Consider the following 25,534-nt stretch of genomic DNA (forward strand, 5'->3'; position numbering starts at 1 on the left):
CATGCCTATTTCGGAATTACAGGCTTAGTGAAAAGCAGTTTTTGGATGGCTTATAACTTTGGCGCCACTGAATGAAACTGCATGAGATTTTTCAATTTCATTCTAGGCCTGAATAAAATGGTTCTGCAAAGTTTGGTGTTGTTTTGCCAAGAGGCAGCAAAGGTAGAGCGGGATCCCAAAATATTTAAAAGGTTTATAAATGTAGCACCATTTGACAAATCTGCTCATAAGTTTGAAAAAAGATTTTAGACCCAGAAATGAATGGATCTGCAGTGTTTGGTGGGATTTTGTCAAGAGGAGGCCAAATTAGAGGGGGGGTCTCAACACTTCTAGATGGCTTATAGCTTTGTTGCCATTTGACGAATGTGCACACAAGTTTGCAGAAAGATTATAGACCAAACCTTGAATGTATGTACAAAGTCTGAATGGATTCTCTCAAGTGGGGGCTAAGTGTTATGACTATTTTATGTACATACATTTTGACACTTTTCATAAAATGAAACATGGACGGATTTGCAGCAAACTCCTGCAAGGAGCATTGGCAAGGACCTGAAACCATAGTTTTGCAAATACGCCTGTGTTTGTTTTTGAAAGTGTCATAATGCAGGTACAGAAAAATAGTGATATACCTTTGGGGACTGAGGTATAGCCTGTGGCCATGGACAGTGGCCAGATTGTCTGGGTCATCCCGTGAACCGGACAATGTGGCTATTGACCATGACCACAAGGGACCAGCAATGGTGTTAAAGTGGGCCTGGCCACCAGGGACCGACTATGTGGTAACGTTTTTTGAAATCAGTATAGGTTTGAATGGGAAAATTAATTTTACTTGTGGCTACAACCCGAAGTGCTGGACAGGATTACAGCAAACCTGCGCGGGTAGCATCAGCATGGATCTGAAAGCATGCTTTTGCAAATCTGTCCTGTGTTTTACTTTTTTGAAAGTGTCAAAAGGTATGTACAAAAAATAGAGATATAACGTTGCTGGCTTAGCAGTGGGACTGGCCCTCGGCAAGGACAAATGTCTACTCTGATTTGCCTATTGGGGAATGTGGCATGGCCGAAACCCATGTCCCATGGATTGTGGAAACTGGTCATGGCTGCAAGCCATGAGGTCTTGCCATTGGTCACATTATGAGGGTATAGTGAACACTGAACTAGGATGCAGGGTAGGTGCATTGAATAACCGGGTGGTTTGGTGGCACTGTAGTCATGGTACAGCCACGTGCCCAAGACAATCTACCATGACTTGCATCCCCAGCCTGTGCTGCTGATAACGACACACATCAATATGCGTTGCAAAAAATACATTTGTTAAAGGTTTACAGTTCTTTTATGTATGTTAAAAGATTAATAATTATTATTATTATTACAGTGATTTAATATCATGAAACATTTTCCCTCATAAAAACCTATCGAATTCAGTGAAAAACGTTGTTAAAGGGACGTTATGGTTACAAGTAAAACCGAAAACCCCCTGAAATTCACCAGTTATGGTAAGCTAAGCAACCATAACTCACGCCACCACTGTGCACTGCTCAGAATAACACCCATGGCATCAAAGATGACATCACAAATATGATTGATGACATCACTGATGACATCACATGTGCATTTAATTTTCATAGGAAGTCCCTACAAGGGGTTGTGAATGTAATGCTGGCAAAGAAAGTGTCAGGGGTCATCTGGAGATGTGTGATGAACTACATACTTGATTATGCAATGTATTTCTATATTATGTATGACCTGAAGCACCACAAAAACATAGATTCACGGGTCTGCAGGCCAAACCCCTTTATAGGCTCACAGAATCCTAAGGTGACTTGTAAAATCCCTTCTTTACATAAAGTTGCGGGTATTATCTTTCTTACAATACATAGGTCTCCCCCTCTGCTCCCCAAATCTCTTTTTCATTTGCCATTACCAACGTTTTATTCCCTGGAGCTTTGGTAACCATTTCATCTCTCACTCCCTTTTTCCTTTTTTTTCTTACCATATCTGTGTTTATTTTAACGTTTTATCATTTTACACTACCGTTCCCCTCCAAGTGACTTTAAATGCTGATTTGTGTTTATCCGTGTACTGTTCTCCCCTTGCAGTCCCTATTTCCTAGCTCAGTTCTTGTTCCATTATAATTATTTCCCCTGCTTTTCATCCTTTCTTGCATTTTGCCATTTCTGTATCATACCCTTTACCTCTCCCTGTTTCGAATCTCCCCTGAAAATAACCAGCTTTCCAGCGGGGCTGCCACAGAGCATTGTGACGTCAGCAGAAATGTGAAATAACTTAGAATAGTCAGCAGTTCAGTGTTTTTCTTATTCCAGGCTTGATATGACATCATAGCTAACTTATATGAGATAGAGTACCCCATACAGATCATTATTATAAGGATATTGCAAGTCACTGAGGAGTTCTGTGATGAAACAGAGGAACAAGGTCAATGCCTGACTTCCTTTATAAGGACACAGAACTCTGAGGTGACTGAGGGCTATCTTAGTGTGTATAATACATGGCCACACACTGTCATCCCCTTCAATACCTGACCTCTCGCTAAATCTAATGTTATGTAGTCATCGATCTTCTATTTGCTGATCCATACCATCAATGTAGAATCTGTTTAGATGAAACAAGCTCATATGAAGCGTTGAATGTGATGCAGAAAAATAGTTTAAACATTTTAATAAAATGCACTGAAAAAAACTTTTCCTTTTTGTACTTTAAGATAAGTAATAACTGATTACGGAGCAGTTGTGAGGTCATTTTCTTATTACAGGTCAGTTGTGATGTCACAAATAGCCTGTAAAACAAGCACTATTTCCAGGCATGTGTACGGATTTTGCAGGCTGCAATGTATTGTCAGAAAATAAATAGCAGGCTTTTTCTAGGATGATTAGAGACTTTAAAGTATTGTATGCAGATTGTATAGTATTTAGTATAATGTTAGAGGTCATACCAAGGACAGCATTCAGGCAGGAAAGCACACTACTTTTTAATTTAAGTAGGATTCTCCATACCGGAGCGTCTGCCAAGCGCAAAATGATGCTTTCTTCTTGCATACAAATTGAAGGGGATTTCATAAATTAAATATTAAAGGCAGTTTTATTAGATGGTAGGTGCCTGTGGGTCAGAAGGTGATCACAATGAGTGCATAGGGCCAATATACAGCCCAAGACAAGCGTGCTATATACTCACTTTTTTCTCCCTTGGGGGAGTTCAATTGCTGTCAATATCCCCATACATAGTAGGTGGCCCCAGATTCACTGTGTCTCTCTCTCTCTCTGTCTAGGCACTCTCACCTGCTGATGTGGGATTACTGAAGTTCCCACCTCTCTCTTCCTCTCATCCCCTCTGTCTCTCTCATCTCTTCTTCTCCCTGCGGGTGGAGAACTCGGGTTCCTCACTCTTTCTTTCTATCTAGCAATAGCTATCTCTTCCCCCACTGCCAACTCTCTTTCCCTGCACCCCTTAACTCCTTCTTGTCCATGGCGTACTGAGGTCCCTGGCTCTCTTTATCTCACTTGCATGCACTTTCTGCAGAATGTGTTCTAACGACACGCTCTCTTACCCTATGGAGACTCTTCCATGTCCCATCTGCTTTATAAGGGTGCATAATCTTACCCTGTGGCGACTCTTCCAAGGCCAGGCTGCTTTCTACGGGTGCACTATCTTATAATGTGGCGACTCTTCGAAGGCCCAGCTACTTTCTATGTGTGAGCAATTTGACTATCCGCACAAGGAGCATGCGCTCGTCAGGGCCTTTTTGATTTTTTGATAAAGAAAATGAATGATGGGAGATCAACCTCCGAAAATGTGTGAGGCCATTCTGTACACATTTTCTCTGCTCACCGCACAAAACGCATAGTCACGTTTACACCGAGAGGACACAGGGTACAGGCGCCTCCTCCCCTGTCATGTTCAGATGGAATTGGACAGCCACGGGTACATCAAAGCATCTCAAGAAGGGGGAAGGCACACCTTCCTCCGGCCATTGGCATCTTAATTAAAATATCAAAGGCTACATGCATCTGCTTTCCTATTGTTTAGTTCGGCTGGTGGCAGTGCATTCTAATGAGAGCTAATTGAGGCAATCCTGTTAAAGGGGCTTGGTTGCCGAACAGATAACAGGAAGGCTGGGCTAACAACCCCTTGGTATGCAATGTGTCAACTTGAAGCTATTTCCCACCTGTGATTAATCAACTTCCAGGCCATCAGTCGTCCAGGGATGAATATCGGTTTCTAAACCATCAATCAACCCCACACCTCTAGTACACCAGAAGGGATCCGAACAGATTGGAATACAAGTAAATTATAAGACCTCCTTGTCCAATTTTGGTAACGTGGATGGAATAGCAGGCTTATCTCTGCAAGGTCGTGGATCGTTGGTTAGTTGCAACACAGCGACAATACAATTATTACCCAATGATAAAAGGGACTGTCCAGTCAAGGTTGTATACAAATATCTACTTTATTATTACAACAGACAGTTCTAGCCCACTGCAAAATACAATCCACCCGGTAAAGGAACAGAGAGGACAGTTTATGGATGCTGCCAGGAGGGTAGTTGGTAAAGTAATGTCTTACTGTTAAAGGTTATTCAGTTCCAGCACCAAAGGGGCAAAGGAGGAGACTCTTCCAAAGCCCAGCTGCTTTCTAGGAATGCACTATCTTACCCTGTGGGAACTCTTACAAGGCCCATCTTATTTCTAAGGGTGCACAATCTTAGCCTTTGGAGATCCTTGTAAAATCCGTCCTCTTTCTCTCCCTTCCTCTCTGAATAGGACACAAATAGGACGGAGCGCCAGAATGAAAGTGATCCTTATTCTCAAATCCTAACTCAAAAGGTTTAGCAACAAACTAGGTTAGTGGCACCTATAAACACATTTTTGGAAAATTGTCTGAACAAAGTGGCTTTTACAGCAGACCGATGAAGAAGCCAGGAGGATAGCTCAGATGCAAGACACTCCCTTTTCGAATAGGATAATGTTGGGCAGGATGGGCTCGATCAACAACCGAGCTCTTAGAAGCTTGAGGCATGAAGCGCTATAATTACCAATAAAAAAGAAGTATTGCTGAAAAACGTTTATGTTTGCCCTACAGTAGGCCATTAAACTCCCTCACACTGCCCCACAAAATCAGCCCACATTGGCCTGTTGGGCTAGCCTATCGCTCTCCCTTTTTCCCTCTCTCTCTGTTTCTCCTCTCTCTCTCTTTCTTTCTCTCTGTGTAGATCCGTTTCTTTCCCTCTCTCGCTCTCTTTCTTTGTGTCCCTATATCTCTTTCTCTTTGTATCGCTCTCTGTTTCTTTCTCTTTCTCTCTCCCTTTATTTCAGTGTCGCTCTCTGTTTTTCTCTCGCTCTCTTCCTCTGTCGCTCAATCCCTTCATTTCTCTCGCTCTCGCTCTTTCTCTCTTTGTTGCTCTCTGTTTCTTGCTCTCGCTTTCCTTCTCTCTGTGTCTCTCTCTTTCTCTCTGTATGTCGCTCTCCCTGTTTCTCTCTCTCTGTCTCTCGCTCTCTTTCTCTGTTTCTCTGTGTCACTCGATCCCTTTCTTTCTCTCTCTGCCACTCTCTGTTTCTCTCTCTCGCTCTCTTCCTCTCTCTCTTCCTCTGTCGCTCAATCCCTTACCTATGTGACTATCTCTTTCTCTGTCGCTCTTTCTTTCTCTCGCTTTCTTTGTCTGTTTCTTTCTCTCCCTCTCTCTCTGCCGCTCTCTGTTTCTCGCTCTCGCTCTCTTCCTCGGTCGCTCAATCCCTTACCTATGTGTCTGTCTCTTGCTCTTTCTCTTTCACTTTCTTTCTCTGTCGCTCTTTCTTTCTCTCGCTTTGTTTGTCTCTGTTTCTTTCTCTCCCTCTCTCTCTGCCGCTCTCTGTTTCTCGCTCTCGCTCTCTTCCTCGGTCGCTCAATCCCTTACCTATGTGTCTGTCTCTTGCTCTTTCTCTTTCACTTTCTTTCTCTGTCGCTCTTTCTTTCTCTCGCTTTCTTTGTCTGTTTCTTTCTCTCCCTCTCTCTCTGCCGCTCTCTGTTTCTCGCTCTCGCTCTCTTCCTCGGTCGCTCAATCCCTTACCTATGTGTCTGTCTCTTGCTCTTTCTCTTTCGCTTTCTTTCTCTCGCTTTCTTTGTCTGTTTCTTTCTCTCCCTCCCTCTCTGCCGCTCTCTGTTTCTCGCTCTCGCTCTCTTCCTCGGTCGCTCAATCCCTTACCTATGTGTCTGTCTCTTGCTCTTTCTCTTTCGCTTTCTTTCTCTCGCTTTCTTTGTCTGTTTCTTTCTCTCCCTCCCTCTCTGCCGCTCTCTGTTTCTGGCTCTCGCTCTCTTCCTCGGTCGCTCAATCCCTTACCTATGTGTCTGTCTCTTGCTCTTTCTCTTTCACTTTCTTTCTCTGTCGCTCTTTCTTTCTCTCGCTTTCTTTGTCTGTTTCTTTCTCTCCCTCCCTCTCTGCCGCTCTCTGTTTCTGGCTCTCGCTCTCTTCCTCGGTCGCTCAATCCCTTACCTATGTGTCTGTCTCTTGCTCTTTCTCTTTCACTTTCTCTGTCGCTCTTTCTTTCTCTCACTTTGTTTGTCTCTGTTTCTTTCTCTCCATCTCTCTCTGTCGCTCTCCCTGTTTCCTTCTCTCTGTCTCTCCCTCGCTCTCTCTTTCGCTCTTTGTATCTCTATCTTCTTCGCCCTCCCTGTCTTTCCGTAGAAGGCACCTCAGAGTGCTGCCTGCTTGGAGAAGAGCAACCTTCCATGGAATGAGGAAACATTGCACACTGTGTGTTTCTATTTGACCTCTCCAGTTGTCCCCGGAAGCATCTTCATCTCGTTGAATTCTTGTGTTTCCCAACGCAGGTGTGACAGGCTACATGCGAATCGACGAAAATGGTGACCGTGAAAACGACTATTCGCTGTGGGACATGGCCGAATCCAGCGAGGGCACCTTCCAGGTGAGTAGTGGATGGACCTGCTCAATGGCCAGTGTCAAACCTAACAGTGCGGTCCGACTGATCCCCGCCTGGGGCCGTACCGCCCTCGCAAGCAGCCTCCCTGGGTAGACAGCAGTGCCTGCAATGGCTGCTTCTGGGCAGCACAGGGCGCCATTTGCAGCCCCTCTCAATCCAAGTCGTCTTTTCTTGTTAGTGATGTACATTAAACACAGCCTTTCCCTGTTCTGTGTAAGCTCGATTCTCCAACAAGTCAATTCGTTTGAGAGGCGGGTAGGGTTTACACAGACACAAGGATGACGTAGCTATATGTGGCCGACCCACTCTGAGGTCTACTGCACTTTCTGAGGGCCGCTGCCTGCTGGCCCGGTTTTCCTATAGACCAGGCTGCCCCAATGCAAAGAATCCTTTCTCCATAAAGGGCTGTTGACCTGTTCCATGATGTCTTCCTGTTGCTTACCTCATTTTTGTAAAGTGATGTGAAAGGGTGTGGCGCTTGGCTAGGGACCCGAATGGTTCCCTCTAGATATCCACCACACGCCCGATAAATGGGCCCTTTGCTCTTGCCCCCGCCGGTCGCCCCCGAAGCCCGAGACTGCAGCATCTGAACAGGTTCTCCACCCGGCCGCCATGTTTATCTCCCTTCTCTCTTTCTCTTCCAGATCGTATCCAACTGGAACGGGTCCCTCAAGAAGATCATCCCGGTCCCGGGACGGCAGATCCACTGGCCTCAGAACCGAATTCCGCGAGACGTTCCCCTCTGCGGCTTTGATAACAGCAATCCCATTTGCAGAAAAGGTCCTGAGCTGGCCCTCCTGGGGCTTTCCCTCTGGCCGCCGTCTCGCCATGGAATCGCAGGATATATATAGTCTATGCGGGGGATTTTGTGGGGTACTGGAGGTGCAGGGAATCTAGATATCGGGGTGTGATTGGGGGAAGATATCCACGATGGGCTCCTGTGGGTATCTTGGTAACAATTGCTGATGCACAGGCAACTTATTACTTCTGAAAGGTATCCAAATGCCCAGGGATCAAGTGGCAACTTTTATTTATTTATTTAGATTTATAGAGCGCACTACAGCCCGCAGGCATCGAGGCGCTATATCAGAGCTTAGGAAGGCTTGATTAAGGGTTACAAGGAAGCCGGCCAAGAGTACTTGCTTACAGTTCAGCGTAAATGTTTACATAGTGTCATGAATACATGTTAGTGCATGCTGTCAGAAAATACATGTTGACACAGTCAGACAAAGAGGTTAATTTTGATGGCTTTGCGAAAGGCTGAGTGGGATTTAATGATCCTGATGTGAACTTTATTTATTAATGTGCCACTGTTTTTCGGGCAATATAGGCATTGCCTGGCAGCCCCATGCCACTGAAAGCTGGTAGTCATTCAGGCTTCGATGGCCAAGGCTGCACTAGCTCTACTGACCTGCCAAGGGCACATGAGGGCAAACATGGCACCTACTTCACTTACTGCCCTAGAGAAAGGGAATGCTTGCTGGACATTTCTCAAGCCTTTATCAAGCAGTTGGCATGTGTAAATGACAGTTCCCACGCAGTGATACACATTTACAAGCAGCTCATTCCTTCTCCAAGCATTGCGTAAACCACTTTGAAAATGTTCACCATATTTAATCCACTAATTTAAAATGTTCATGCTCTACGCAGGCCTGGTTAAAGCTTGCACATGTTTTAATAAGGCATTTCAGTAGCAGTCTTCTTGCTTAGTCAATGCTTTAGATATGCCTTTCATTTTGATTAGGGTTTCAGATAAAACAGCATTTATCTGCAAATAAGGCGAACACTAGGTTCAGCTGTGCACATGATTAAGCAAGGCGGCATTCATCTATGTGAGCAGAGTACATGGGGGAGGGGGCAGCCCATGATAATCAACCCTGATTGGGGTCCGAGGGATAAAGCGAAATAATCTGGAGTAAACTTGCCCAGGCTAGAACTCCAGGAGCAAGGACTTCCAGTGGAGGCTCCACTGCAGAACCAAGACTTTGGAAAGCATGGTGACCACACCTCTAAGACCTGAGGTCCAGTGCCTTCAAAGCCGCTCAAAAGGAGTCCATCCACGTGGCCATCAAGGGAGTCTGAAAACAGCCCAGAGTCAGCGCCAGAAAAATCCAATAATCAGTCAGGGCCGGCGAGGCGACCAACTACAAACACAAATGCTCTACTCAATAGTTGTGAAGCAGCGTCATCAGTGTAGTGCTTGTGGTGCGGCACCGATGGGACCTAGGCAAGCGCTGAGGGACCCATGGTGCAGGAATGCTCACCCTGAATGCATATGCATCAAAGTCCGAAGATGAATTAGCAAGTTGGTGCTCCTGAGAGAGCCCCCCTGATCTGCTCTCCACACATCTGCACTCTACCAAGGACACCCAATTCCCCCACTGGTGGGTTCTTGCTCTTGTTCTGGAAACTAGCATCTCATCTAAAAGAATGAAGACTGGGAACTATCTTTCAAGATTTCTCTTCCAGACCAAAGTCCAGCCAATCCACCCAGTCGCAAGGGGCTCCAGAATGGACTCTAGATTTGAGTAGAGTCCACACTGTGTACTGACGATCGCCATCAGTGGGAAAAGGGCAATGTTGGGGCAAAAGCCAAATATTTTCCGAAGCTGGTTTCAAGAAATAAACACAGAAAAAGGAATTCATCTTTCATAGCGGCAGCAATTGCATTTGAACCATGACAGGGTTTGTACTCTTCTCTACTTAGTAGGGGCACTAAATATTTCACTTGAAACTTCTGAGGTCCTTGTCAGACAAGGTGCGTGGTCGCCATGATATGTAAACACAGTGTTACGCTATGCTAGATCATCAATGACTGTCACAGCGCATGCGCTGTTCCATTTTTAAGTCAAACGTTCCATTTGTCCATCTGACTGAGGGTATTAGCTACAAAGACAAATGTAAATACATAGAGAACAGTGTAGAGCAAAACACCTAAGGCAATTACGTCACTTGGTCTGCGCCCCCGATCAGATGTGAGAATGCAAGGAGCTATCTGTAGATAAGCAATGTTTTGAAGCAATGGCTTAGCCAGTTGGGCTGCCAACGGTTCTTCTCGAGTGGGAATACATTGTTCCAATTTGGCCAAGGAATCGTCTGTTACAGATTTAGTGTCATGGCCAGTAGCTAAGTACTTGGGTAACAAAAAACACTTCCATTATGTGCCATGGAAACGGGATATGCTCATAGGGGCAACAATCCCCTAGTTGCCATTAGACTGTATTTCAGTTGAATGTTCAGTAAGCAGATTTTAAGCTTCCCTTCTACATCAGTGCTATGGCAGGCCAGCAAAAACATAATTCTTCTGCCTGCCACAGATGCCTGAAAGACCAGTGACATGGCACCAATGCAGAGCTTCTAGCTGAAGAGACGTAATGGGTGTGTGAAAAGACATCCCCTTCTACAGTAGCCGACCCTTGATGGATTATAATGGAGAAAAACGAGCCAACATTTCTTATACTTGTATTTGTTTAGTAAGTTCACGAACTAAAAGGAACAGTGAGCTCGGAAACAAAGGAAAGAGCAAACGAAGATGGCGTTTCAAGGTAGCCTCTTGAAGACTGCTTGCCCTCAATCCTGAATAGAAAACCATAGCCCCCAAAGAAGGGAGACCACCGAGGATGCCTGGGAGTGGGAATCTGAGCATATGTCAGGATTTGTGAGATTGTGCCGGCGGGTATTATTTACATTCTTGAAAGGTGCCTTCCAGAACTAGAACCATGGACGTCATTTAGGGGTCGCCAGAGGTCGCAACTGCGATCTCTGAGGTCTCCCTTGCGACCTCTGTGGTCTCCCTTGCGACCTCTAAAAAAAAGAAATTACGTTTTTTTTGTTTTGTTTTGTTTTTTTGAAATGCAAGCTCCTGGGCTCCTGGGGGCTTGCCACCATGTGGCTCTTTACTTCTGGAGTGGTTGGCTTTCCTTTTCAGGCCCCTTAAAAAAAGAAGAAAAATAGGAACAGGAGTGCCACAAGTCTAACACTTTCAGAACTGACCCTAAATAAGAAAGAATAGGAATACCAAATAATGTGTAATTCTGGAATTCTATACAATAATTGCCAGCCTCATTAAAGGTTTATTTCAGGCACACTTCAGGGGGTGAGTCACTGATTTAGTCTGTTCTTAAACGCCTCAACTCAGCCTTTCATTCTTCTGAGGTCAATAAATGAGTACCAACACAGGTTGGGTGATATTGGGTGTATATTTTTTCTATATAAAGCGCTTAAGCGTCAGTGCTATATAATAACACATCATTATCATTTGGTCATGGACGTCTGCTTGCATTCACAGTAATTTGATAATATGGGCCTATACACACTGATCTTACCAATACATATGACAATACATTCTTGTATGAAATGTACATCACATTATAGTGATATCGGTACCGTATTTTTCATAGTGTACAATGCTATGTGATGCCACTTCCTGTTTTGTCAATGGGTAGAAGGTCGTGTTCCATCACTACCCGCAATATCACTTTGGATTGGGGTCAAATGACGCCACTTCCTTTGATGTCATTGTTAGGCAGAATCCTGTGCAGTGCCCTTAGGGACCACTACACACAATTAAGATGTTGTAAGACAGGCACATAGGTGAATGCTTGCTTTTAGAGGTAAGGCCCATGCTCCGATTCTTCATCACCGGTGAAGAAATAGGCTACATCCTAGTGCTCCAGCTACAGCAGGAGCCTGCAACCTTTGACTCTCCAGGTGTTTTGGACAACAACTTCCATATGCCCCAGCCAGTGTAGTCAATGGCGAGGGATCATGAGAATCATAGTCCAAAACATCTAGAGAGCCTGAGGTTGCATACATCTGAATTAGAGAATTGATCAATGAAACATCTCAAAATTGCCCAAGCACAAAAATACAGACTTTCCCAAAATCTTTGGGACACAGTGTGATGAATCAACTTCCGGGGGACAAGTGGTCCAGGGATGAATATTGGTTTCTAAACCATCAATCAGCCCCCACCTCTAGTACATCAGAAAGGATCCAAACAGATTGGAAACACACGTCAATTATAAACCTCATTGTCCAATTTTGGTCACGTGGACGGAACGGCAGGCTTAGCGCAGAAATGTTGTGGATCGTTGGTTAGTGGCAACACAGCGAAAATACAATTATTACCCACTGATAAAAGGGAATGCCCAGTCAAGGTTGTCTAAAAATATCTACTGTATTATTATGTCAACAGACAGTCTAGTAGACTACAAAATACAACCCACCCTGTAAAGGAATGCAGAGGACAGACAGTTTTAAAGAAGGAAAGTGGATGCACCCTGGATACTGACAGGAGGGTAGTTGGTATAGTAATTAATCGTAATAGTTCACGGATGCTTGGTTTCAACACGAAGGGAGCAATGGGTCATGAAATGTCACTAGGGGCCTTTAGAGAAGGACCGGGGGACAGAGCCACAATGTACCTTGTGCTGTAAATGTTCTTGGTTCTTGACAGGGTCGAGACAGTTTCAGGGTGCTTTGCAGCTTCTGCGACAGAGTTCAAGATGGGAGACAGCTGAGGATATCAGGTGGCAGGCAGTGCGGCTAGCGAGGCTGTACAAACAGCTGCAGACTGGCTTAATCATCATCTCAGTGTTGGTCGAGGTTCGGAAGCACTGGTCGAGGCATCTCAGATGGCGTTAGCGACTGTGGCATAACAACAACAGTCTGCGGTGCAGTTGGTTGCAGTTCAAGGGGCTTGACTGGCTCAAAAATGTCCTTTAAGGCGGACGTCAGTTGATGCTTGTCGATGCACGCCTAGCTTCATCACTGGGCTTGTGTCATCCTTTAAGGCGGATGCTCCCAAGCTGAGGAGAGTATTGCAGACAGCTGCCTTGTCCTTGGTTTGGTTCAGAGACTCTTTGGCACCTCCCACATAGGAAGCTTGTTGCAGAGCCTAGCAGGGCAAGCTGTGTGCTGGCCGGGTACCAGTTCTGGAGCTGTATCTCCCTCTGTTCCCTGGGAGATGATTAAGGGAGGGATCTTGCTTCCCTCTTGGAGGTCCTGTCCTTCCTTCGCTGGCGGAAGATGTAAAGCAGACTGTACCTTCAGCCAGGGTCCAATGCTGAGTTCTTCTTGCTATTCCTTGCAAAGTCTTCAGATGAGCTGCCCAAAAGAGGTACTCAGCCCTCTTTTAAAATCAAATGGGCCATTGCGATTGGTGTAGGCTAAACCTACATTAATGAACCAATCCTTGGTCCCCACCAACAATCTCCTGTATGCATGAGGTATTAACTAGAGTGCTTTACAACAGAAAAGGTAAACGGGTGAAAACATGTAATACTAAGTCCCACCCATCTTCCTGTCTGTTGTGGATGATCAAAGGGTCTATCTGGTCAATGGAGTTCTCTGTGGTTCCCAATTAAAGCCGCAAGTCTCCCTTGATGCATCAGCGGGACCAGACTTTCTGGCGCCGTCAATCCACATACTCATAACCTCTGAATCGGGTCCCCCTGCGTGATGACTACTGTAATACACGCAGTCCCAGACATGACATTTAACTGTCCATTGATAATAAGGGTGGGAGCTGGCCTCAGGTTGACACAGTGCATATCAAAGGTTGTTGGGGTTTCCTGTCTCCTTTGTTAACCTCTGCAGCCAGTCCCCATTGGAGCCTGTTTAAAGTATACTGTATTAGTATGTTAGTTATGTTAATCGCTGCCACAATCTGCAGGGCTCAACAAAAGGACATGGTGGATCCATGGAAGCTTTGTTAGTTAATTAGGCTGGCCACGGCAGGGGGAAAGTTAGGCACTCCCCCTTCTGAGATGCATCGTGTACTCCACTTGTCAGATTCCCAACTAAATATGGGTGGGGGGAATGCGCCTGTAGGCTGTGTCCACCCAGAGTACACGGGTCTATGTGTATGTTGTGTGGTGAGCATAGGAAAATGTGTGCTGATTAGCCCTACACATTTTCCGGAGGTTGGTCTACAATCATTCAATTTCATATAAACTTTAAAAAAAGCCCAGGTGAGCGCACACCCACCGTGCGGATGTTCAAATTCCTCCCACAGAGGCCCCAGCATGGATTTTAACCTTCTAGGAACCACGACTCCTCACACAGTAGCCACAGAAGCACCTGTTTTGTATCTGCTTTTTGTGGTGGTCCCATTGCTTTCTGTATGTGCTGTACCATGAATTCATCCAAATAGCATCAGAAACTCGGTAATAATATGTTGAAATTCTGCAGGAGCCTAATGCAAGCCAAATGGCTTTACTTGCCCATTTGATTACGCCAATATGATTCACAGCTAAGGTGACAGGCGCTAAGGAAGGCATGGGACCTGATGGGATCACCCTCTGGGTTTGTGAAAAGCAGTGGATGGTAGAGATTGACTTTGCGAGGTGCACCACCCACTCTCCACAAATGACTGAATTGTGTTCACGAGTGGGAGAGGGTTGTGGGAAATGCACCATGTGGACTCACAGAAGCTCTGCGTGTGTGTTAGCTTCCATCACTTGTGTGTCTCCTCCATGGACTATGAAGGGTCTAGGTGTAAAGGGCTGTGGCGGCTATGGTCATACCAGTGGAGTTGCTCTATGCGGTACATAAGAACTCCCAACTCTTGGGAATAACGCATGCCAATGGAGTCCCAATAAATGGGTGCCCCAGGGTCCTATTCAAGGAATGTTAACTCCTTAGGAGTTCGCGGTGGCTTTGTCTGCGCCCTGAAGGCCTCCAGTCTGTATCCGTTTGAAGGAGCTTGCATGTGTGCCTGTGCATGAGATCTCCTGCTATGTGTGAGCACATAAAGGGTGTAGGCTGAGTAGTGTGGGTTCACTTTGCTTCTCTTACCAGATCCCTAGCTAAGTAATAAATTACAGACAACTTATTTGTATGGAAAAGTTGTAGGCCGTAGACATTTTTATTTTCTTACAGAAAATACAACACAACAAAATATTTACACTGCCATATGCTTCTGGGCACATTGTGTCCAGTTCCGAAGTTACCCAAGGCTCCTCCTGAGTCCTTGTTATCCCTGAGCCTTCGTTCCTGGGCACATGCCGCCACACCTGAGTGGGTTTTCATTACGCCCGCTCAGGTCCCCCCCAAAAGCACCTTACCTACAACCCCGTTCCTGGAGTGCCCTAAAAATGTTGTTGGAAAAAACCTGCATCCCTTCCTTTGATAGGTGCACCCCATCCTGGTGAAACATCTCCGGATTGTTCTGGTGTAAGCCATGTCTTATGAAATGCAGCCCTGTGCTCTTGCAGTACTTTTCTACTGATTTATTTAGTTTCGTCCTGGCTATTTCAATTGCGTGCCTCTTCTGTGCCCCATACCAGACCCTTCTTGGTATTATCTCTGACATAAAAATCTCGGTTTTCCACAAGCTGCGGGCTATGCTATGCAGTGACTCGCAGATGTTCCTTTGTAATTTACCCCTGCTTGTGCTCACCAGGTCGTTCCCCCCGAGATGTATAACCAGGTACTCGGGGGGGTCCCTGAAACCTATCAGGTCCGACAGCCTGTCGTGGATGTCCTCCCAGTGCATCCCCGGGAGGCCCCAACATGACGTAATTGTGTTCCTGAAATGTAGTCCTTGCTTCACCTCTTCCAGCCACCTGCCCACCCGGGTCACGAAAGAGTGCCCCACTATCCATGCGGATTTGTATGGTCCTGCCTCTGTGGGAACGGGGGAGATAAGTGTCATATCAGTTCCTCCCTTATGTATTTTTTAAAACATTGCGACTTCCATCCCCCAATTCGTCTCACCCCCTTTGCTCCCAGGCCCCCCCCACGCAGAGGTTGCTGCTCCTATCCTGAAAGAGTGTGTCCCAAATTCGGCTGGATCCCATCCTGCTTTCGCCACCGCCTGTTTTAATACTGCCTGAAACTGGTACCTGCTGTGTGCGCTGCCGTCCCTATGAATCAATAACTGTCCGTCGACCTCTGGTCGCAGATCTAGGAATTCTTGGGTGATGCATCTGGGACAGTGGTCCTCTTCTCTGATGCAATTGAGATCTATTGCTCTCCCCTTCCCCATTTGGTCTGTCTTAGATTTCCTTAGCATTATAGACATCCCCTTGATACCCATACTAACGTCTTTCCTTGCCAGGCCGTCTCCTGCCCCCGTATTCTTGGCCACCAGTTCCCCTATCCTTAAAGCTCCATAGTATGCTAGCGCAAATGCTGCCCTGAACAGCGCGGTTTCGTACGTGCTGCTGCATGTATCTTGCAGCACTTTTAGTAGAGTTATCAGTTTCCCAAAATTTACCGGCCTTCTACTATCTGGTTTCTTCCCTTCTAACTTCGCCCATCCCCTCCTAGCGTATTTTATCTTAGCGCTGTCAGTCGGGTCCGGTATGCCCACCACTTTTGTGGTATATGCCACCGCCGCCAGGTGCGCTGCTGCCCAGCTTTTCTTTTTCCCTCTGGCAAATGCCCCTTCGAGAAATTCACAAATTTTTTCCACCTTTTTTACACCTGTTTCCACCAACACATCTTTTACATGCTTTTCGTACTGCTTACCCGTTTTGTACGTCAGGGCATTTCTGGTCAGCTTGTCGATGACCCTTTCTTTTCTCCGTTCTTCTCCCACTTCTTTTGAGTCGACCTTGTGGCCAACCGTGCTTTCCTTTCTAGTGCCTCCAACGGGATCCATGCCTTCCGCGGCATGGGCGTTCTTTCCTTGTCGGCGTCCGGTCTCAGCTCCCTGAATTTCTCCCACTGAAAGCGAGAGATTGCATCAGCGACCACATTTTCTTCCCCAGCGATATGCCTCACCTTTATGCATGTATTCATTTTTAGGCTTTCCAGTGTGATTGCCCTCATTAATTCTAATACTATCGTGCATGACGCACTTCCTTTGTTTAACACGTGCACCACCGCCATGTTATCTGACCATACTGCCAACTCCTTGTTCCCTAGCTCTTCCCCCCAAGCGCATAACGCGACCTATATCGAGAAGAGCTCCAGCAGCGTTATGTTCTTTGTCCATTCCGCCACTTGCCACGATTTTGGCCACTTGCCTGCACACCATTTTTTTCCCAGTATTGCGTCAAAACCAAAACCACCTGCTGCATCGGTGAACAACACCCTTTTACCTTCCTCGTTCACCGGTGAGTGCCATATTACCGCCCCCTTGAAGTTTTTCAGAAATTCTGCCCATACTTCCAGATCTCTCTTGATTCCTCCCCCTAGCCTGACTCTGTGGTGCCCTTTGGTAGCACCTCTCGTTTTCAGCTCGATACTTCTCTGGAACACCTTCCCCTGTGGTATGACTCTTCCTGCGAAGTTCAGTTTTCCTGCCTGCGCTTGCAATTCTCTCACTGTTGCTTTGTTTTTCCTTGTAGTTCCTTTATTGTCTTCAGCAGCTCTGTCACCTTGCCCTCCGGGATCCGACACCTGCCCTTGTTTGAGTCAATTTCTATACCTAGGAATTGGATAACATGCGTTGGCCCCATCGTCTTCTCCTCTGCCAGAGGAAAACCCCACTCGCTTGTTATTTCCACGAATTTGTCCAGGGTTGCCCTGCATAGTTCCGCACCTTTGGGGCCGACAAATAAAAAATCCTCAAGATAATGTACCATCATGGACTCCCTCATCTCCTGTGTTACTGCCCATTGTAAGAATGAACTTACCTTCTCGAAATATGCGCATGAGATGGCGCACCCCATCGGGAGGCATTTGTCTTTGAAGTATTCCCCCTCCCAATGCATGCATAACCATCTTTTTCGATCCGCTGTTGACTGGCAACATGCGAAATGCAGATTTAATGTCTGCTTTCGCCATCCATGCCCCTTCCCCCGCTTTTCTGACCAGTTCCACTGCCTCCTCGAAGTCTGAGTATAATACCGTCGCCTCGCTCTGAGCGATGCCGTCGTTCACCGAGGCACCCGGGGGGATAGGATAGGTGGTGTATCAGCCTGTATTCCCCTTCGTCTTTTTTCTGCACCAGCCCTAGTGGTGAACATATAAATTCTTCGAATGGTAAGGCCGTGAACGGGCCCTCTACCCTCCCCAGTTCTACTTCTTTCCTGATCTTACTGGTCACTATATCCCTGTTTTCGATTGCCGATTTTAGATTCCTAGGAATGTCTTGCGCTCCCTGCGTAGTAAACGGGATGTTAAAACCTTCTCGAAAGCCTTGTCTGATTTGTTCTGCCGCTTCTTGGTCGGGGTATTTCTGGAGCCACCTTTCCATCCTCTCGATTTTTACCGGCGTGGCCCCCTTCCTGCCCCAGTTCCTATTTCCGCGTCTCATCTCTTCTGCCGCTTGGAGCTGCGGCCCTTGTGCACTTGGAGCTGCTGTGGTCACCCTTGCATCTCTCGCACTTGTGGCTGAACTGCACTTCCATCCCAGCTACAGGGTACCCCCTTTTCAAAGCTCCTGCATTGACCTGGTTCCGCTCGTGCTGTCCCCGTGCTCCCACTGCCCCCCCCTGTTGTCGGGGGCAGGCTGCTCTGCCACCCTCTCTGTGACCCGTAATTTCTGCTCCGAAAACTCTGGTCTCTATTTCTGTCATAGCTGGATTCGTACTTTCTGCTACTGGATCTATAATCCGCTTTGTAATCATTCTGCCAATACTGCCTTCTCTGCTGTACCCCTGTGCTCCGCTCCTTAGAATCCCATTTCTCCTTTAGCACGTTAAAAATGTAGAGGTTAAAGTTTTCTTCATCCCAGCCCATATCCGGAAAGCAGTCCATCTCCTTTCTGAACTCATGGTCATACTCCAGCCATACGTCACCTCCAAATGCTGCGTGGACCTTCAGCACCCTCTGTTGATACGCAACTAATGCTACCCCGTCTTCCGGGAATTTTTGTAATATAATTTTAGACATTATGGTGAAGGCCGACATCCAGTTGTCAAAACTCCTTACTACTGGCCCCTTTTTTAGTAAACTTTTCTCGTCCTCCTTCATGTCCTCTAGTGCCACATTCATCCCCCTCTTTTGACAATCTAACAATGTAAAGATATCGATCAATTCCTTCCTCCATATTTTTTCCTTTACTTTGTCATTTATGTACCAAGCCATCGCTTTCATTGACCTGCCCTGTGCGTCTTTACCCATGGTTGGCCTGCCATATTTCCTCATGAGTGGCCCCCCAGTTTCTGCCGCTGCCACCGTCGGTGCTGCCCCCGGTAGTGTGTCCCCTGCCACTACATTTGGCCCTGCCGGTGCACCTTGCGGCGCTGGGATTATTGGTGCCCCTTGCGGCACCGGGACTACCGGTGCCCCTTGTGGTGCCGGGGTTTCCCTGGGTTCTACTGCTGCCCCTTGTGGTGCCGGGACCGGGGTTTCCCTGGGTTCTGCCCCTGCCCCCCCGCCCCTCTCTGTTTTTCCCTGCTCACCACTCCTCTCCATTTTACCCAAGCCCTTAGGTGATCCCTTTCTTCGTCATCACTGCTTGCTTCAGTTGAGGAACTCTCCTGCTGCTCCTCCCTAGATCCCTTCCCCCCTCTGCTCTTCTTGTTATTGGTTCTGGGTGACTTACCCGAAACCGTGACGCAATTTTTTAACATTTTTACTATTTTATTCCCCACATTATTATTCAAGGTACCTTTCTTTTTATCTTTTTTCTTTCTCTTGGTCGGTGCCTCCGTCTGTCCCTCTGATCTCTTCCACTCCGCTCTTCCCCTTTTCTCTCCTTGCAGTACCTCGTCTTCTCCTTCGCTGCTGCTGGGCTCTATGAACAGCAGAGGTGACGTTGCTTTTGCTCTTTCCTCTTTCTGCATTACTTCCAGCACCCATTGTGCCCTATACTCCTTCTCCGCCTTTCTTGCCCATTCTGAGAACTCTTGGGCCCTTTTCGCTCTTCCTTCCGCTATCGTTCTCGTCTGAATTCTGTCGGTCACGCTTCTGTTTGACCCCGGCGAAAGTCCTTCGTTCGTTCGCAGCTGGTACTTCTGGGTTGCTCCTGCTCCGGTACCGTTGTAGCCACTGCGATCAGTATGAATTCTAGAGAGGTAGAAAAATGCGTGAGCCCGCAAGAGCAAACATTTTTCCTTCCCCTTCTCCAGGTACTAAGAGCCTACACGAGAGAGGTGAGCTCTTACCTGGTTTGTGCCGCCTCTCCTTTTCCAGGCTTAGTTATACCCCCCGGCCTTTTGTTCCTTCCTGGGGGCGGCCGGGTTACCCCCCTGACCCCTTGCTGTTACATTTCGCACCTACCCAGGTGCTGTTTCCTGCCCTTCCTGGGCCTTTGTTTCTTGTGGAGCCATTCGGATGCCCCTCCCTACGCTTTTGCGCCATTTTCCCCCACCCCGCGCCTAAACTCCAAGACCCTCTATCGTCCCGCATTTCATGCGGCCCGGGGCCTGTGTCATTGGGGCTCCTGCCGTGTTCTCTTCCACCACCTGCTCAGTTCGTGTCTAGATTGAATCCACCCGCTTCAGACAGGAGGCACTTTGTTGTGACGCTATCTGAGGAGCTGTATCCTTTAAATAGTCTCTGGGGCTCTTGCAGAACATGTACAAGGGTTACCCAGCTTTCGCCGCCAGCCTTTAACCTCTTCCCAAGATCCATCGTTACTATATGATAACGGATCTACCTTAAAACACCACAACTTGTACTGTGAGGTAGAAAAGCTCGAATTTTAAACAACAAATGTTAGCCTAATTACATGCGAGGAAGACCCCTACAGCCCCACACATCCATCCACTTTAATGAATACCCCTACCAAAGCCTAATCTATATTTTCGTTTAAGTTAATTGTTTTTAACAACATTGTTTTCGATATAATAGGGTGATACCCATAACTATAACCGGGTAACGGCGTGCAAAGCAATGATTCTGTGCAGCTCTCCCTTGAAGTTCACAAGGTCACACTAAAGAGGACAGCATTGGAACTCGCATTAAGGCGCAATCAACGATAGTAGCGGCGGCCCGTTGGGGACGGGCACAGACTGGCACGAGCACTGCAATGGCGTTATGGCTGGGAAGTCTGGCTGTCTGGACTTGTGTCCAGGAGGCTCCAGCTCCTAATGGCAAAGGATTTATTACAGAAAGACTGTTTGAGGGAAGCAAGGGGTGCTGGCGAGCACCCAGATGAAGGAGCGGAATCCAGGCCACCACTGAACTGGCAACCCTAGAAGCAGCTAGATCACCCTCAAAGCCTCAAAGCGTTTTCACAATCTCCAACGATGGGTCTTCATTGGCATCTACGCCACCTAGGCGGAAACATCCCTGTATGTAAAAAGGTGTCAAGCTGAAAGGACTTCACGAGGAAAAGGTGACGTGCCAGTAGCCAGAAAGCGACCTCACCGGCTGCCGGGCTAAACACAGATTTATAGGAGCAGGGTGGACAATGAAAGGTATCTCGGAGAGCGGTCAAGGATAGGTAGTGCGGAGTTTGGTAGTCAAAGAGAAGAGGAGAGTAAACACACCCAAGCCGACCCTCCAGGGGCACATAGCATGGCAATGCTCGACAGCCGTCAGGGAAGCGCTGGCTGGCATAGCTAAGCTGATCAAGATGGCTGCCTCGCAACTGTGTGCCAGGCCTGAATGGACCACCAATGCTCATATGCAGGCATCTGATGACGACTCCTCTCAGATTTCTTGAGGAGTGCCATCTTTCCGATTTCAACGCCCTTTCCTCCTTTAATCATCAGGGCAAGAAAGAGAGTGCTTTGTCTGTGGGTGTGAGAAGCGTAAATACTGGTAGTGGGACTTCTGAGGAAGCTCCAGTCTGAAGCAGGGTTTACCCTGGGAGCATGGCTGCGAGGAGAAGAGGGGATGCACCCACGATAGCAAACTTGAAATGAATTCATTCATGCATTCATTCAAGATTGGAGGAGAGATGGGATGCGCGAACGGCACGCAGTTTGTGAGCGCTGTTTAGCTTTTTGCCCACAAATTGACCACACATGACCATCCTAGTACCCATGGCCACTCCCACCCACTACCCCACTACCTGCCACCCCCTGCCCAAAACACAAACTCTAGGATCTGAACCAGAGACAAAAAGGGGTATGTAAATGTTATTGCTGAACAGTATTCTGATAGGTAATGGCTTCATTTCAGCTCAGAGCTAGTACTTGTTGTATACAAATGGTCTTTACCAAGTGCGTCTTCAGCCACTTCACTTATAATCTATATGTTTGTCCTTGGATCTGTTCTTTGCACTGAATTCTTGTTCAAAACGAGCATTGGCAAAGCTAGGAATGTTGGCTTTTGTATAGGCATTGCATAGGCATTTGGCAGGCACTGCCATATTTCCAGATACTAACATCATTTGCCAGCTGATGCCATCCTATGGCCTGGTCGTACCATTACAGCATTGCATGGGAAATGCCTAACCCCTGACGACCCAAAATCCCAAACGGTTGGCCTTGCCAATGCTTGTTTCCTCTTGCCGCACAAATGGTGTCGCGTCTGCAAGGCGGCTGAGAACTGCGCGTGAATTCTGACCTTTTAAAATGATCTTCCGGGAGGTTCTATTTTATTACCGAACCTTGAGCCTGGGGCCAGGCTTGTGCGGGCGGAGGCAGCAGCGCCGGGCGGCCTCTACCACAAGCGGCTCAGCGGGGGGCGGAAGAAGAAAGCCAGCTTAGTTCAGGGCTATCAGTGAGAGAAACCGTGCAAAGGCCCGCTTGCCCTTTCCTCTCTCGTGCTGAGCCCGTTGCCCAGCATCCATTTAAGACAGTGCTGCGAGACTGTTAGGCCTGCTGAGACGCAGCAGGCAGTGCCACACTGTACACTGCGTCTAATTCGATTGCAATTATTCACTGCCTTCGAGCATTGCAGAGACAACGTTCTCAAGAATTAGATTTAAATTAGTTCCTGGTTCTTGAACACGCATTCACACACAATGCAATGTTTTCAAACATTCGCTTTTAGAATTCAATTGGTTATTCTACATTCCGATTGGTCCTTGCAAATTCCAATTGCTCATTAAAATTCAGATTGATAATGCTAAATTCTGATTGGTCACTCCATACACCCATTGGCCTTTTGAATTTGTCATTTACTTTGACTATTGGCCGTTTTGAATTGAAACGACTTGTTCTCTTGCTTTTAGCGTATAGCAAGGCAAGTCAGTGGAACTTGCCAGCTCAAAATGGCCAGTAGCTGGACAAGTCACGGGACATTCCCAATGGTGTGTGGTCATCTGGGATTCCTCTTCCATACCCAACTTCATACGGGCAATACTTTTAGGTAATTCACTGGATCGTCGTCAAATTGTCTCGGGAGGATAGCTCCGTGGCAACGTGCTCGCCTTGGAAGCAAAACGACACGCAGCATGCAAGTTCGATCACCGGGTCCGCGCTTAGAAACCTCTGGGTATTAAGCGCATTATAAATAACCTATCATATCATATCAAAGCTCATCTCTGAAAATGTGACTGCTGAATGCTAAAAGTCCCTGGAATTGCATCACTGATAGACTGGGAAAGCATGCCCTCCAGTTCCAATGCTCCACACTTTCCCGCTGCAGGGCATCTACGGAGAGGCGTGGAACGAGATCAAGCATGGAGACCAATTGAGTTCCTCGGAAATCCGCTGAGATCACGGATACATTTACTTTGAAAGACCCTCTTGCCCCATTGGACAACTCGGAAAGTGAATTCCAGTTCATCACCCTTTTCCATGGCCATCTGTGAAGATTGCACAGACGATGAGGTTTGCGGCCTCCTCACTGGGGACTAGGCTGATGTCAAAGACTTATTTCACCCAAGGTGTGGAACAAGACGCGGCGGCGCCTGATGCTAATTGAATTGGATCCTTCCTGAAATCATTGGAATCTGAACCTGAGACCTTCCCGGCAGCATTCCAAACCATCGGCCATCTTGGCCTCTGGCTCACTGGCCAGCAGCAGCAAATGAACAGAGTGATCAGACCTACTGACTGTGTATGGGGAGCAGAAAGTCCCCGCCCAGCGTCGGGCACTTTCTTTCCCATAGGACCAGGTGACGAGAGCCCGTGGCCGGCCAGCCTTGGCGGCGCTACTCTTGCACATGATCGAGGGGGACAGCAGGAGGCAGGCCCCGGTTTGTTTTCCCGTTGGTACATTCCTGCCCTGGAATCTGCCAGCTCCCCCCTTGCACGGATCTCTGGAGATGATCTTCCGTCAGTGTTTGGCCGGCATCCAGTGCTAACATGCTCCAGCCAGCGCGCGCGTTGACCTTCCATCTGGAGGAAGAACTCCCAGCTGAGTTGGCGCTTTCTTTCCGTGTAATTGTCGAATAAATACAAGTTGTGAAATTTGGATGATCAAACCCACATCCTCCCACCGCCCAGCGGTGCAGACCCCTCGCAGGGAACCCCCTACCTGGAGCAAGCGAGGCCAATGCCTTGACTTGCTGAATGTTCAAGCAGACAGAGTCGGTCACATGTCATAGGCTGAGTAGTATGGGTTCACTTTGCTTCTCTTACCAGATCCCTACCTAAGTAATAAATCACAGACAACTTATGTGTATGGAAAAGTTGTAGGCCGTAGGCATTTTATTTTCTCACAGAAAATACAACACAACAAAATAAACACACTGCCATATGCTTTTGGGCACCTTGTGTCCAGTCCCGAAGTTGCCCAAGGCTCCTCCTGAGTCCTTGTTATCCCTGGGTCTTCGTTCCTGGGCACATGCCGCCTACGACATGTCTTGGACCGTGTACCGAAAGAGTACTCAGCGTTCCTTCTTCTGCCTGCTCCTTCTTTTCTTGGACCGTGTACCGAAAGAGTACTCGACGTTCCTTCTTCTGCCTGCTCCTTCTTTTCTTGGACCGTGTACCGAAAGAGTACTCAGCGTTCTTACTTCTGTTTGCTCCTTCTTTTTTGGACCGTGTACCGAGAGAGTACTCGGCGTACCGGCTCCTGCCTGCACCCCTCTTCTTCCGTTATTACTTTATGGTGGCTTGGGTGGCAAACATTTTTCCTTCCCCTTATCCAGGCACTAAGAGCCTACCCGAGAGAGGTGAGCTCTTACCTGGTTTGTGCCGCCTCTCCTTTTCCAGGCTTACTTATACCCCCCCGGCCTTTTGTTCCTTCTTGGGGGCGGCCGGGTTACCCCCCTGCTGTTACATTTCGCACCTTCCCAAGTGCTGTTACCTGCCCTTCCTGGGCTTTTGTTTCTTGTGGCGCTGTTCGGACTCCCCTCCCTACGCTTTTGCGCCATTTTCCCCCAACCCGCGCCTAAACTCCCAGACCCTCTATCGTCCCGCATTTCATGCGGCCCGGGGCCTGGGGCATAGGCTGAGTAGTGTGGGTTCACTTTGCTTCTCTTACCAGATCCCTACCTAAGTAATAAATCACAGACAATTTATGTGTATGGAAAAGTTGTAGGCCGTAGGCATTTTATTTTCTCATAGAAAATACAACACAACAAAATAAATACACTGCCAAATGCTTTTGGGCACCTTGTGTCCAGTCCTGAAGTTGCCCAAGGCTCCTTCTGAGTCCTTGTTATCCCTGGGCCTTCGTTCCTGGGCACATGCTGCCACACCTGAGCGGGTGTTCTTTACCCCCGCTCAGGTCCCCCCAAAAGCACCCTACCTACAACCTTGTTCTTGGAGTGTCCTAAAAATGTTGTCGGAAAAAAAACCCATCCCTTTCCTTGACAGGTGTACCCCATCTTGGTGAAACATGTCCGGGTTGTTCCAGTGTAAGCCATGTCTTATGAAGTGCAGATCTGTGTTCTTGCAGTACATTTCTACTGA

The 25,534-nt window shown here is 47.4% G+C and overlaps 1 protein-coding gene across 1 annotated transcript in view; it reads left to right on the forward strand.

The window, feature by feature from the left end:
- NPR1 (natriuretic peptide receptor 1) overlaps positions 1-25,534 on the forward strand; it is a 1,222,629-nt gene that overhangs the window by 689,977 nt on the left and 507,118 nt on the right. The window contains exons 5-6 of the mRNA XM_069651231.1: positions 6,823-6,917; positions 7,577-7,712. Coding sequence (XP_069507332.1) covers positions 6,823-6,917; positions 7,577-7,712 — 231 coding nt within the window. The remainder of the gene's footprint in view (positions 1-6,822; positions 6,918-7,576; positions 7,713-25,534) is intronic.

The sequence above is a fragment of the Ambystoma mexicanum genome, chromosome 1p (genome assembly GCF_040938575.1).
Source record: "Ambystoma mexicanum isolate Mex_15411 chromosome 1p, UKY_AmexF1_1, whole genome shotgun sequence".
Classification (NCBI taxonomy): domain Eukaryota; kingdom Metazoa; phylum Chordata; class Amphibia; order Caudata; family Ambystomatidae; genus Ambystoma; species Ambystoma mexicanum.